The 13,100-nt window shown below is 35.9% G+C and overlaps 1 protein-coding gene across 8 annotated transcripts in view; it reads right to left on the bottom strand.

Annotated features, from left to right (window-relative positions):
* The window catches only part of trpm3 (transient receptor potential cation channel, subfamily M, member 3), a 250,897-nt gene that overhangs the window by 198,170 nt on the left and 39,627 nt on the right, over window positions 1-13,100 (bottom strand). For 3 of the 8 annotated variants that reach the window (XM_087253502.1, XM_087253503.1, XM_087253512.1), the window contains exon 1: window positions 2,215-2,450. The exons of the other annotated variants lie outside the window; for them this stretch is intronic. In XM_087253502.1, coding sequence (XP_087109628.1) covers window positions 2,215-2,349 — 135 coding nt within the window. In that variant the 5' untranslated portion in view covers window positions 2,350-2,450. Of the gene's footprint in view, window positions 1-2,214; window positions 2,451-13,100 lie in introns of those variants that run through there. 8 annotated transcript variants of the gene reach the window in all.

The raw sequence follows: 13,100 nt of genomic DNA, 5'->3' as shown, positions 1-13,100 counted from the left end.
GACAAACATACAGCTGTTTACTCATCCCTGAGATAATCTCATATGTAGGACAGGAGTCTTTTCAACTGCTGTAATCCTCAACTCCTCTGGTCAGTCACCTACACAGATCACCTGCGGCTTAAAACACACCTGCGCTCTATCCTTTGCGCAATCAAAAACATTCTCCTGTAGGTCAAAAACAAGTCCACAATAGGTCAAATATGCTGCATTGGAAAACAGTGATCAATCTAAATTCCCACCCACAACTGTTATGTAACTCGGCAATAGATAATGTTTTATGCAAACACAAGCGCACCTCACACACTTTTACGGTTCATACGCACAAGCAAAGAGGCTTTTACTGAAATGCACTTGCAGCTATGAAATGCTACTATTCATTCATTTTCCTTCAGCTCAGTCACTATTATTCAGGGGTCTCCACAGCAGAATGAACCGCCAACTTATCCAGCATATGTTTTACGCAGCAGACGCCCTTCCAGCTGCTACTCCAGTACTGGGAAACATCCATACACACTCATTCACACGCATACACTATTGCCAACATAGTTTATCTAATTCACCAATAGTGCATTTCCTTGGACTGTAGGGGAAACCCGAGCACCAGGAGTAAACCCACATGAACACAGGGAGAACATGCAGACTCCACACAGAAATGCCAACTGGCCCAGTTGGGTGATTGTGCTACCCACTGCACCACCGTGTCGCCAAAATGCAACTAAAACATTGCCAATGATAACCGAATTAAAAATAAGCAACAATAACATCCAGATTATTCAGACTTGGTCCAAGATGGGTCCAAGATTGATTAGACAAAATGCATATATGCAATTGATTTACAACCATGGAGCTCACAACAGATCTGTCAATAAAGGTTGATCAGTTACTGGTAAAAATCAGTTTTTCTAAGGAGAAAAGAAATTTTTTTATTTCCAGAATCTGACTATTGTGCTCTATAACACACATCAGACAAGCTATTTCGTCTGTTTTGTACATAAAAAACTGGTATAACTGCTGAACTTTGTGAAGCATCGCAAAAGTTTACTTTTATTTACTTATACGGAAAACAAATAGAAAACATCCTAGCAGATTATTGGTATAACAAATCTATACTGACAAAACCCACATTTTGTTGCACCACACAGCAGAAAGTAAGTGTTACAAAATGTCACTTTTGAAAGACTATCTTTATTAAAGACATATATAAAACGTTAAAGTAAATAAATAATTAAAATAGCGTCAGTCTTTCTTTTTAGATGCCAATGACTTCCTGCAAATTTCTTTGTCTGGAAATCTAAATTTAATCCAGTCCTTCACAGCCAGCTCACGACATTCTGTAACAGTTTTCTGTAATACTACACCTCCAGTGTGGAAACACAGAAGCAAGAACAGAATGATCCACTGATAGCACTGTGAGTCATGACCTGAGGAGGATTTCACTCCTGAGAGCGCTAAATGTATGTCTGTGAAATCTATTCTGCATTATTATTATTACTGTAGTACTTGCTAATATGAGCAAGCATCTATGATCACTGACAATAGTACAAGAAAAGAATTACATGAAATCTACTACCACACTACCAGCAGAGATCTCTCTGGAGCTTTACTTCTCAGAAAGCAACTATCAACGTGTCCCAAATGTATGGTAAAGCTTTATTATTAACTATTAGCTATCACTTCTGTGCAAAACATCACAACAAAGGTAATAATCGTTATCTCTCTGACAACTGATAAGTTTTTGATTTGTGCGTATTGCTGGTAATCTAGGGCATGTGCAAGTAGTAAATGATTTGAGTGAAAGCAATAAAGCATGCCTCTGGAGAGGCTGACAGCACTTATTGCAAACCACATGATGCGATTTTTGATTTAGCTGCTAGACCGCAACACTTCAGACTCTCACAATACACTTCCACATGAGCAGAGTACCTTTCCTTATCAATAAAAGACTTAGAAGTTAGCTGGTTCACTGGACTGCAAGAAAAAGCTCTATGAAGCTCTGAATTTTTCAGAGAATCAATCCTGTAAGTCAGAGCACTCGTTCCATCAGGGACACAGCTTCAGAAAAACTCAAATCTGCTTAAAAAGAGCTTTCTTCTTACATCTAGTCTTTTAATCATCATTTTAATAATTATCTCCAGCCTAAAAGAATATTTGCTAAGCTTTAAAAAAAGACCTCATTGTCTCTTTCCTCCCCCCATCTTCCCATCCCACGAGTACCTTAAGCAGGCGCACAGACGGGAGGAAGGCTGCATGGCACAGTTTCCGTATGGTCCAGTTGAGTGGCCGAGGAGCATCCAGCTGGTTCATCGCTCCCGGCCGGACGTTCCCGCCATCCGGAAAAGGGCCCCACATTGGGGCGGCGATGCACGAGGGGTCTCTGTCCGAAATCCACTTAACTCATGAAGCATGACCCTCCACAGCTCCTGCCGCAAAGCCGCACAACCTGTTTCTCCACGGACTCGGAGCCCTTCACCTGCACCCCCTCCCTGCCCTCCCTCCCCTCCCCACAGATCCACAGGATCGGGAAAGCACCTTCAGACCAAATTGGGTGTCCGGGTCCACTTCCACTGCCCACGCAGACCCAACAGTGCCAGAGATGACAGGGAGCATGCGGTCTGAATGAGTGGAGAGGAGCAGAGAGAAGAGGAGCGAAGCTGAGTGGAGGAGAGTGGGAAACAGTAGCTGTGATGTATAGCAGCAGAGCGGCACTGTCTTGAAGAACCGAAGAGAGAGAGAGAGAGAGAGAGAGAGAGAGAGAGAGAGAGAGGAAAGAAAAGAGATAGATAGAAGAAAGCAACATGAATGATTGTGTGCACTGACAAAGACAAGGGAAAACAAAAGAGACAGGAGATCATGCTGTAGAATGAGAGGTTGAGAATTGCCGCAAAAGCACAAACGCTGGAACTGATGAGGAATAAGAGGAAGCACATGGAAAAAAAGACAGACTTGGTTCTTTCATTTTAACACCACATCTTTCTCTTGTTTCAAGTCTTTCGGGTCACAGATGAAAACTGAGAGGAAAGATTTCCCTGATTCCTTTCCAGTGTCTTCTATGACCTGTTCTCCTCTATTCCCTCTCTTTTCTCTTCCTCCGAAGCCCCCTCCTCCTCCTCCTCCTCCCCATCCTCCTCCTCCTTCATCCCTGCACACTCTATCCTCTCCAAACATATGACGCATTGACCACCGAAAAGGATAATAGAACAGCGAGAGAGGGCAACAACAAAAATGTCTCTTCGGTGCACTGGATTGAACTGCTTCCATCTATTGGATGGGTTTAATAATAGATTTTCTGTTATACGGGTTGCCATTCTCTTTGAGAACGTGTTAGAGGGGGAAAATTCCCCAAGGGAGAAGTGTTTAAACAAATAAATGGTGCAGTAGAAATAGAGAGAGAGAGAGAGAGCACAGTAGAAGAGTTGGCCATTGTGCATTGCAGTCACTAGGTCGGCTTCCCCTAGGAGCAGCTCGTAATAATGGATCTCAGCAGTCAATCCCCACTCTCCACAGGCATCACCTGGCCATGCAGATGTGGGCGATGTCACACAGACCTGGACGGAATACTAAGTACCTCTCCGAGTGGGAAGCTCCTCCTTTTCCTGCTTCCCCTTGGATGCGGGGCTCTCCTGTCACTCTAGGCATCTCAAGATGGTGAGAAGATTATGCAACTCTTCAAGGCAAGGTGTGTATCCATAGCAACCTCCGTTTACCGGTGCCAGCAGGAGATTGGGTTTAATGTGCAGGTATGTGGAAAGAGGATTGTCCTCCAAACTGATCTGACACCACGACAGAGGCTTCCACAGATGTGGGATTTAAACAGAGACAGCAGGAGGACACTGTACACATGCTCATCATACATTATGTGACAGCAAAAACCATGTGTCATACAGTATGTAGGGTCAGTTCTACTATGTGGTACATTTTCTTGTGTCCAACCCATAATTCAACAAATAAAAAAGAAAAATAACAATAAAACAATTCACAATGTGATAAGTAAACAGCAGCCTGATTTAATGTTATATTTTAATAAGAAATTTGATTTCACTATTTTAAAATTATTCTTGCATGAGGTTTATATAGGATTTTTTTTTCTCTTTTAAATATTTCCCAAATGATGTTTAAGAGCAAGGACATTTTTCAAAGTATTTCCTATAATATTTGTTTTTATGGAAAAGGTAATTATTTGTTCTATTTTGGCTAGCATAAAAACAGTTTTTATAAAAAAAAAATGTTTAAAAACATTTTAAGGTCAATATCATTGGCCCCCTCAAGCAATATTTTTTTCATTAGTCTACAGAACAAACCATCGTTATACAATGATTTGCCTAATTACCCTAACCCACCTAATTAACCTTGTTAAGCCTTTAAATGTCTTTTTAAGCTGTATGGAAGGGTCTTGAAAAATATTTATTGAAATATTATTTACTGACATCTTGGCAAAGATAAAATAAATCAGTTATTAAAAATGAGTTATTAAAACTATTCTGTTTAGAAATGTGTTGAAAAAAGTCTTCTCTCTGTTAAACATAAATTGGGGAAAAAAATAAACGGGGGCTAATAATTCTGACCTTAACTATATATCTAACAGATTCTAAACATACATACAAAAATAAAGAATATTTAAGATATGCGATATACACCTTCCCAATCAGTGTCTTCATATCCTGTGTTACTGTTGATTAAATGGACCTTTGTGAATATTAAAGCTAGAATTTATAAAGTCTACATATTCATATAAAGTTCTAATAAAAAATTATTTTAAAATGGAGTTAACATGTTTTTTATTTGCTTTCTATTTTTCTTCTTCTTTTCTTCTTCTTCTGATTATTATTATTGTTGTTGTTGTGTATGTAGTGCTCAGCATATATGAGTACACTCCTCACAAATCTCTCTTTTAAGTTCATATTTTTTAATAGGAAGATATACAATATTATATTTGTGCATATACATTAGATTAGTCAGTACTGAAGCCAAATCTGAAGCTTATCTAACAAAATAACTTACAATAACGGTCCAAAAACTAGTACACCTATATTTATGTTTTAGAAAAATATTAAATACGAAAAAAAATGTAATTATTTATTTATTATTTTTTAAAATTTTGTAGGTTGTAATTTGTTTTTGCAATATTTGGCTTGAGTTTAATTGTATTGTCTTTCAATTTTTTAAATATGTTTGATGACTAAAATTTGATTTTAATAAATATATCTGTTTTATAAATCTGTTTTGTTCAAATGTAACCAAAACACATTGCCTATATTCACTGAGAAATGGATACAAATATTCATTTTGAAAATGGGGTGTACTCCATTATGCTGAGCACTGTATGTATGCATTTATGTACAACTCTCAAAGTATTTATACACCTCTCTTTAAAATTATGTTGTCGATAGGATTCTTTACAATAATGTATTTGTGCATATGCTGTGCATTAGATTAGTCAGTAAAAAAACTAAAACTGGAACTATTCTAACAAAAAAAGTAAGATTACAGTCCAAATATTTGTACATCCAAATAAATATGTTTGGGGGAAAATATTAATCAAAATTTTATAAACAGGAAAAATAAAAACTTTTAAACACAACCAATTTTAATTGCAATTTTTTAGTTGTTTTTTTTTTTTGTAACAATTAACCTAAATTTAAATGTATTATTCTTCTATTCCTAAAGATGTAAGGTGGTCAATGTTGTAATATTTAATAATAATATGACTATTATTTTTATTCATATAACTGTTTTGTTTTACTGTTTCTATTGTCTATATTCACAAAGTGAAAATATCAATAAATAAATAAATACATACATACATACATACATACATACACAAATAAATAAATAAATAAATAAAGAAAGAAAGAAAGAAAGAAAGAAAGAAAGAAAGAAAGAAAGAAAGAAAGAAAGAAAGAAAGAAAGAAAGAAAGAAAGAAAGAAAGAAAGAAAGAAAGAAAGAAAGAAAGAAAGAAAGAAAGAAAGAAAGAAAGAAAGAAAGAAAGAAAATAAATAAATAAATAAGCAAATTTGGGCTGCACGATACTGGAAAAATCTGACATTGAGATATTTTGTTTTTCTGCAATATATATTGTGATATACTTTGATAAACTTGGAAAGATTTTGTGGTCACACTTTATTCAAAGGTTTAGTTTTCACTTTTAGCAAACCCTTTCGTCTTTTTGCTTCAATAAACTCCTAATTTGCTCCTTAAAAATTATTAATAAGGTATTTTAGGTATTGGTAGGCTTAGGAATGTAGAATAAGATCATATAGAATGTGCTTTATAAGTACTAATAACCAGCCAATATTTCAATAACATCCATGTTAGTAGGCAACTAGTTAGTAGTGAGAATTGGTCCCTAAAGCTTTACCAAATGTATTAACTTTGATTGACTGGGATGATTCTGTCGGGGAGTGAATCATGCATAAAATCATAAACAAACAAAGATAAAAGTGAAATAAACAGTGCATGCATTATGGCTTTGAGTATGTAAATGTAAAACTTAACATTGCATGCTATGTGAAGATTGCGATGTGACTATCAATGCTGAAATGATATATTGTGCATCCCTAAAATAAATAAATACACAAACAAACAAATAAATAAATAACATAAAAACTAAAGACTAAAAACTTCCTCAACAAGTTTGATCCTGTCCAAATAAAATACTGAGCCTATTCATAACACAGTCATGTGAGCATTCATAATGCAGCTGAGATTTAGAATCAAATGAGCTGTGAATGTAGATGCTGAAAATATGGCCAGATGTGACCAGACAAGCCCCAGCAAACTATTTATAAACTCACACAACAAACCCATGAACTCACTGATATCAGACCAGTGATAAGTCAAAGCAGCTAAGAATGCTGCATTTATTTTAACTTCAGCACGTATCACATAACATCTGCACAACACGATCAGGATCAGGTCCTTCCGCGCGCACACATAATTCATTCACAGCTGCATCTAATTGCTTCTTGACCTACACAAAAGCAATCACACACTGCTGTTTACATGTCGATTCAAAACAAACATATGGAAAATGTGCTCCACAGTATGTGCTTTCAATCCTCATGCAGATATATTTAGTCACGCAAAAACATGTAAGGAACATCCTCCGACATACACCCACAAGTACCGATCATCTGCCAGTTTCAGGGCAGATCCCATTATTAGCAGTGATATAGCGGTATAAAATAATGCTTTTTAAATAAATAATAACGTGTATTTTATTTAGAGCCAAAATTAAGAAAATGTGCAGCTGGAAGGGAATCCACTGCGTATATGCTGGATAAGTTGGTGGTTCATTCCACTGTGGCGACCCCTGAATAATAAATGGACTAAGCCGAAAAGAAAATGAATGATTGAATGAATGAATGAAGAAAATGTCAAGTTGATATTACAAAAAAGGTCCAAAAATACATCAGTGAAGAGACAACAAAAGCATCCCAACCTTCCCACCAGTCGTGAGGTAACAAAAGCCTCTCCGGAAAGAGGACAGAGGATGTGATGCTTTAGGATTTTGTCTTTCTCTTTCTCATCATCAGCGTAATGACCATCCCCACAATCCTCAGGCACTCATTGAGACTGTCATTGTGCGGCTCTAAGCCCTGCAAAAGCACTCAGAAAAAAACAATTTGCACTATTTGAACCAAAACAAAACACAGTAAATCAACAAAACAAACAGATTTTCCCAAAGTTGAAAAAAACAAAACCAAAAAAAATCGTATGACTTTAACGCACTCCGCTTATTATACCCAGAGCTACCAACAAAACTGCTCCATTATCAGGTCTAAACAATGTGCTGTACTACACAATCAATGGGGTCCTACAGGGTGCTCCGTTTGAGGCCAAACCTGTAAAGACTAACAAAACACCCTTATCATTATTCAGAAGGGATGATGGAGTGAGAGCGATCTCTGTAATGAGCTCTGGTTGCAAGCCGTATTAGTTCAGGAGCATGACAGGCCCAGGCAATTTGAAACAGTCACAGAAGTGAACGTCCCTAGCACAATATATCATCCTTTAATCTCCACAGAATGATTTTGTGACTTTGCACCCTCATTGTCAAACATGTTCTCCATATGCATCTGCTTTTGCCTATGTGCGCATTTCCCTATATAGAGTGCATTCTGGCAAATCGCTAATAAAGCAACACTGCATTGCCACTAGTAGCTCTAATTATGTGAAGAAATGTATGCTTGTTAGAGCCGCTGAGATTTTATTTATTGTGATGGATGCTGTGCCGTTGTGGGCAGTGAAAATTAAGCTCTTCTTGGTCATCACGATAATGAGCAGTTTGCTTTCGCTAGTTTGAAAGAGCGCCGGTGATTATATGTGACTGGCCTAATGTACCGGGGGTGTCTGACTGGGTGTTTTGTGTGTTTTTATTGCCAAGGCTATGCTAGGAAAAGGTTGATGGCATTCTTATTGATGTATTATACAATGTGGAACTAGCAGTACCTGTTTATTTAACACTGTACATATGTAAATAAGTTATAAGTAGGGCCAGACAAAATTGATGGACATTTTTCGTATCATTACTAAAAACCTAATATATGAAATAAAAAATAATACATTTTTAACTTTTATTTATTGTTTACAATCAAATACAATTAGATCCACTATTTGTTAAACAAAGCAAGTCTCTCATATAATATATCTACTAAAAGACTGTATTGCACCTAAATCATATGAACATTTTAATATTACTAAACTGTAAAACCCAAGTTAAGGTAAGTCAAACCATTTGAGAAAACCGATTGCAACAAACCATTTAAGTACAAAAACGAATCCCAATAAGTACTGTGAACTTAATCCATTTGAGTAAACGAAGTAATTTGAGCACAGTAAAACCCAATAAATGAAGAGAACTCGAACCAACGGAGTACCGTAAAACCCAATAAATGAAGGCAACTCAAACCGTTTGGGGAAACCGATTTCTACAAACCATTTGAGTTAAAAACGAATCTATATGAGTACTGTGTACTTAATCCATTTAAGTTGAAGTAATGAAGTATTTAATTAACACATCACCTTTAACAGTGAGCTCAAAACTCTTTTCAAAGAATTAACTTTCAGTCAATTTTGAGTTAACTACACTCATTTCATTTAATAAAGTAAACAGTTGGATTTTACAGTGTATTATATTATCATAATAATATTAGTTAAATTTATTTAAAAACTCAATAAATTAAAATGTACACACATTTACACAAGTAAATACATAGATTTAATAATAAAAATCTGCATAAATCTGTGAATTTCTGTGCACACAGATTCAGCGTGGGCTTATGTTAAGTGATGCTATTTGAAATTTTAAAAATAATAGCCCATTTAAGTGAATAATCAACAAAGCACATTTAACCTTGAAGATACCTTCACCATGTTTCCCTGCCACTTTGATTGCTGATATATTTAAATTTGCACCATAAGACTTCTTGTTGTGATTCTGAACTCAGGAAAGTGTGTCGCTTGCATGCGTGTTTTATAATAGTAACCCTGATATTAACTGCATTTACTGCTCTTCTCATTCCCTCCTTGTCTTAACTCTAAATCTGTTTTTATCACATTTGTCTTGCAGCTATGCCATTACCCTTATTTCATTTAAACATCTCTGTGTTTTCTTTGATAGGTTTATTTTCCCTGTGTAGGGATTTCTCCTCACTTTTTTTCTATATTTTTCATTAAAGCAGGCACTATAAGAATTTCTGTATGTGATGCATCTATTCAAACACTAGATGGCCACCACATAAAACGAATCCCTGCACCCTTTAACAAAGCTGGTGGAAACAGAGTCTTATTCATCTAGCTGTTGAAACAAACAGAAATGGAACAAATACAATAGGTACCTACCTATCACACCACTTGTGCCTGCCATGTTAATGATTTGTTGCTTGAATTTATTTTAAATACTCTTATCTCTATTACATAAAGTTGGTGTTTTAGTTTATTTTGTTCATATACACTTTTTATTAAGATTTACTCAACTATGTCCATTTTAGTGCTTCTTAATTATGCTTGATTGATTGTAGAATTTTTGTATTGTTTTTTATGGTGACAATTTTAACATCTGTCCAGGGACAACTAATGAAAAATAGCCTTCTGGCTAATTCTGGTGCATTTGTAACAATGCTAATTAATGTACACTGTTCCAGCCAAACAAACAAATAAATAAATAAACAAACAAATAAATAAATCTACTAATCAATATTTGTATCATTAAAAGTATTAGCATTATAGTGCAAACTTGATTTAAAATGTCCTTTGTATAGAAGCTGAAAAGGAAACTGTTCACATAGATGTCAAAATTATGTTTGCAAAATCTTACAAAACTGAAATGTGGCACATTATAGCCAGAAAGAAAGGTCACAAAAAGTTTTAAATGATGCCATTTCTATGAATTAAGTCATTTTGCGTTCTGTACAAAATGACAGGGGCATAATATAAAGCTCTGGCTTTAAATCTGCAAATGACCACCTAACACTTTCGCTTGTAACTCAAAATAATTACTAACAAACTGTAATTATTAATATTTTTTTTATTTAACGCAAACAAAGCAATTCAGACAGGCAAACAAAAATAAATATATTTGTCCTTCCAAGCTTGACGCTTTCAAATATTCTGGTTGCAAAGATAAAAATAGTTTGCCTCTTTTTCTTTAGAGGTTAGTGTATTATATTTATGTATTTATTAATGTATATGTGTATTGCTGATTATGCTTGTTGGTATTATTTTGATTTGTCTATTAATATTCACTCACTATTTACTGCATGTTTTTCTCCCACTGTTTGACTGTTTATATTGCTTTATTTGAATAATAATAATAATAATAAACTGTAATTAAATATACTGGAAAAAATAGATTTTTAGGATGTTGTAGGAATGTTCATCAAAACAATGCATAAAAAAACTCACCTTGCTGTACTAATTTGCTTGCTTTCTTCCTAACTTATAAGCTGCATTACATGTGTTCGTTTATTCTGTAGCACCCATGTTATTGATGATTCCTGTGAAGGTATTATATGTTGAGGAATAAAAGGAAAGGTACTTAATTAAATCCAAACACAAGTGGTCTCAAGAGATGCATTTGAATGTTAATATGTCTCTGCGGACAACTTTTGATCAGATAACTAAAAATGCATGTTAATAAACAGGGCTTTAATAAAGGTTGCAAAGCCACTTTACTGCCACACCATGTTCACCTTTCACCTCTTTCTACCTCCACCTCCTCACACCACTTATCTCACTGCTAAACTCATATTTTACACTGAAAAGGTGAAAGCATTCAGTAGCCACAGCACACACATTCCCAATCAGTTCGAACTGATGTACCCGCTGCCCTCTGGACTCCTTCCACTCAAATCTACTACATGCCAACACTTCAAATTTTCACCTCCAACATCCTCATTTACTCCAGTCTGACTCAAGGATATCAGCAATACATCACTTTTAGCAAACACCTCCTGATCTCTTCTTTGTTTAAGTAGTTTTGAACTCGCTACTTGAAAAGGCAGCAGGAAACTACAGGGCAAACACTGTCCTCCTGTGCTAAACACGATACTTGATACAAGCAACTCATTCAAAACATCCTGCTGGATGCCAATCAGCTTCACAAGTGTCCACTTCATGAAGATTAACCTGCTGACTGTTGTTAAAGGGTAATGCGAGCTGCATCCAGATCATCTGTTGTTTTTAGAGACACAAATCAAACAGTTGGTTCCCTTTTCAGTGTGAATTTGAATGAATTCTGCCACAACATGAAACTAAATTAGACAACCCAGGCTAATTCTAAAAAAATACCCCTGAATACATTTCTGGAGAGCACCAAATACCCCAGGTGGTATGTTTTTTTTGCAGTTTTTGTTTCATGAATCCACCAGGGGCCGCTGTGTACGCTTTGAGATTTTAAATGTTTCTGGTGAGTGTCATTCATGCCTGCCCCTCTCACAAAAATCGATCAGAGGCCGTTGTCGACTGACTGACCGACTGACTGACCGACTGATCCACCCACCCCCTTCCCTTAACACAACCGATAGTGTTTTCAAAAGCACAGATTGACCAGTGCCCATCCACATTTTCAGATTTTACCACATTCTTACCCCGTTTTATTTAATTGTTTCCATTTTGTTTCGTCTTTGTTTGCTTTCTGGAACTGTTCTTCACCGGACTTGAACCTCGTTTTTGCGGTCAAGTCCTCTCAGTGTCTCAAGTCTGCCTATGTACATGCCGGGCCACTGGAAAACCTGGTAACAGTGGAAAAGCCATCCATACAGAGGTAAGCAGTCATACTGTGTCGTAGCGTTCATTTAATAACGATATGCAGCCATACAGTACATACCTCTGCCTACATAATTCGCATTCACCAGAAATGTACTGAGATGTACTGAGTGATAGTGAGAGGGGTCAACTAAAAAGGATCAAAATACAAAAAAAAAAATCTACATAGGTAATGCCAACCCAGGTTCATTGTAAAATGTAAAAACATTGCTCTGTGTACACTTTTCAAATGAGGGCGCTGTCTACATTTTGGCAAATTTTAAATGCGCTACTCTCCTGCCTCGTTTTCATATAGCAAAACACAAAACCATTCCCCTAACTCAACCAATAATGTTTTGAATAGCAAATGTATGACAAACATGCGTTGCAACCACGTAGATTTACCTTTATTTTTTATTGCTTGTATCTCTTTTGTGAACAGTGCTTCGCTGGACTCTAACGCTCTGCATCACAAGTTTAAAAAAAAGGAAGCTACAAAGCAACCTGACCACACCAGAAAAGTTGCCCATAGGAGGATAAATAAGTGAGACAAACCTATTTGATTACACATCATAGTCATGGTTAAGATATTTTGTATGAATGTATTTGTTGTTGTGTGAAAATAATTCTTTATTCATTGATATTTTTTTATTTCATGATATATCCACATAATTATCTTTGGTGTGAAAAAGAAAAAAACCCAGTGTTCACTTTACCAAGAAACTGCAGTCAAACATATGTTGAAGTATATTTTTCATACAAAATGTAAGCTGTAGCACATATTTCCAATGAGTCTATGTTGGGTAATGCATTTTGGGAAAAGTGTTCGTCCATTCGGAAGTAATTTAGTATAAGG

This window comes from Danio rerio, chromosome 5 (genome assembly GCF_052040795.2).
Source record: "Danio rerio strain M-AB ecotype USA chromosome 5, GRCz13ab, whole genome shotgun sequence".
Lineage (NCBI taxonomy): Eukaryota > Metazoa > Chordata > Actinopteri > Cypriniformes > Danionidae > Danio > Danio rerio.
The sequence above is the reverse complement of the archived record's forward strand: the minus strand, read 5'-3'. Positions and strand labels throughout refer to the sequence as shown.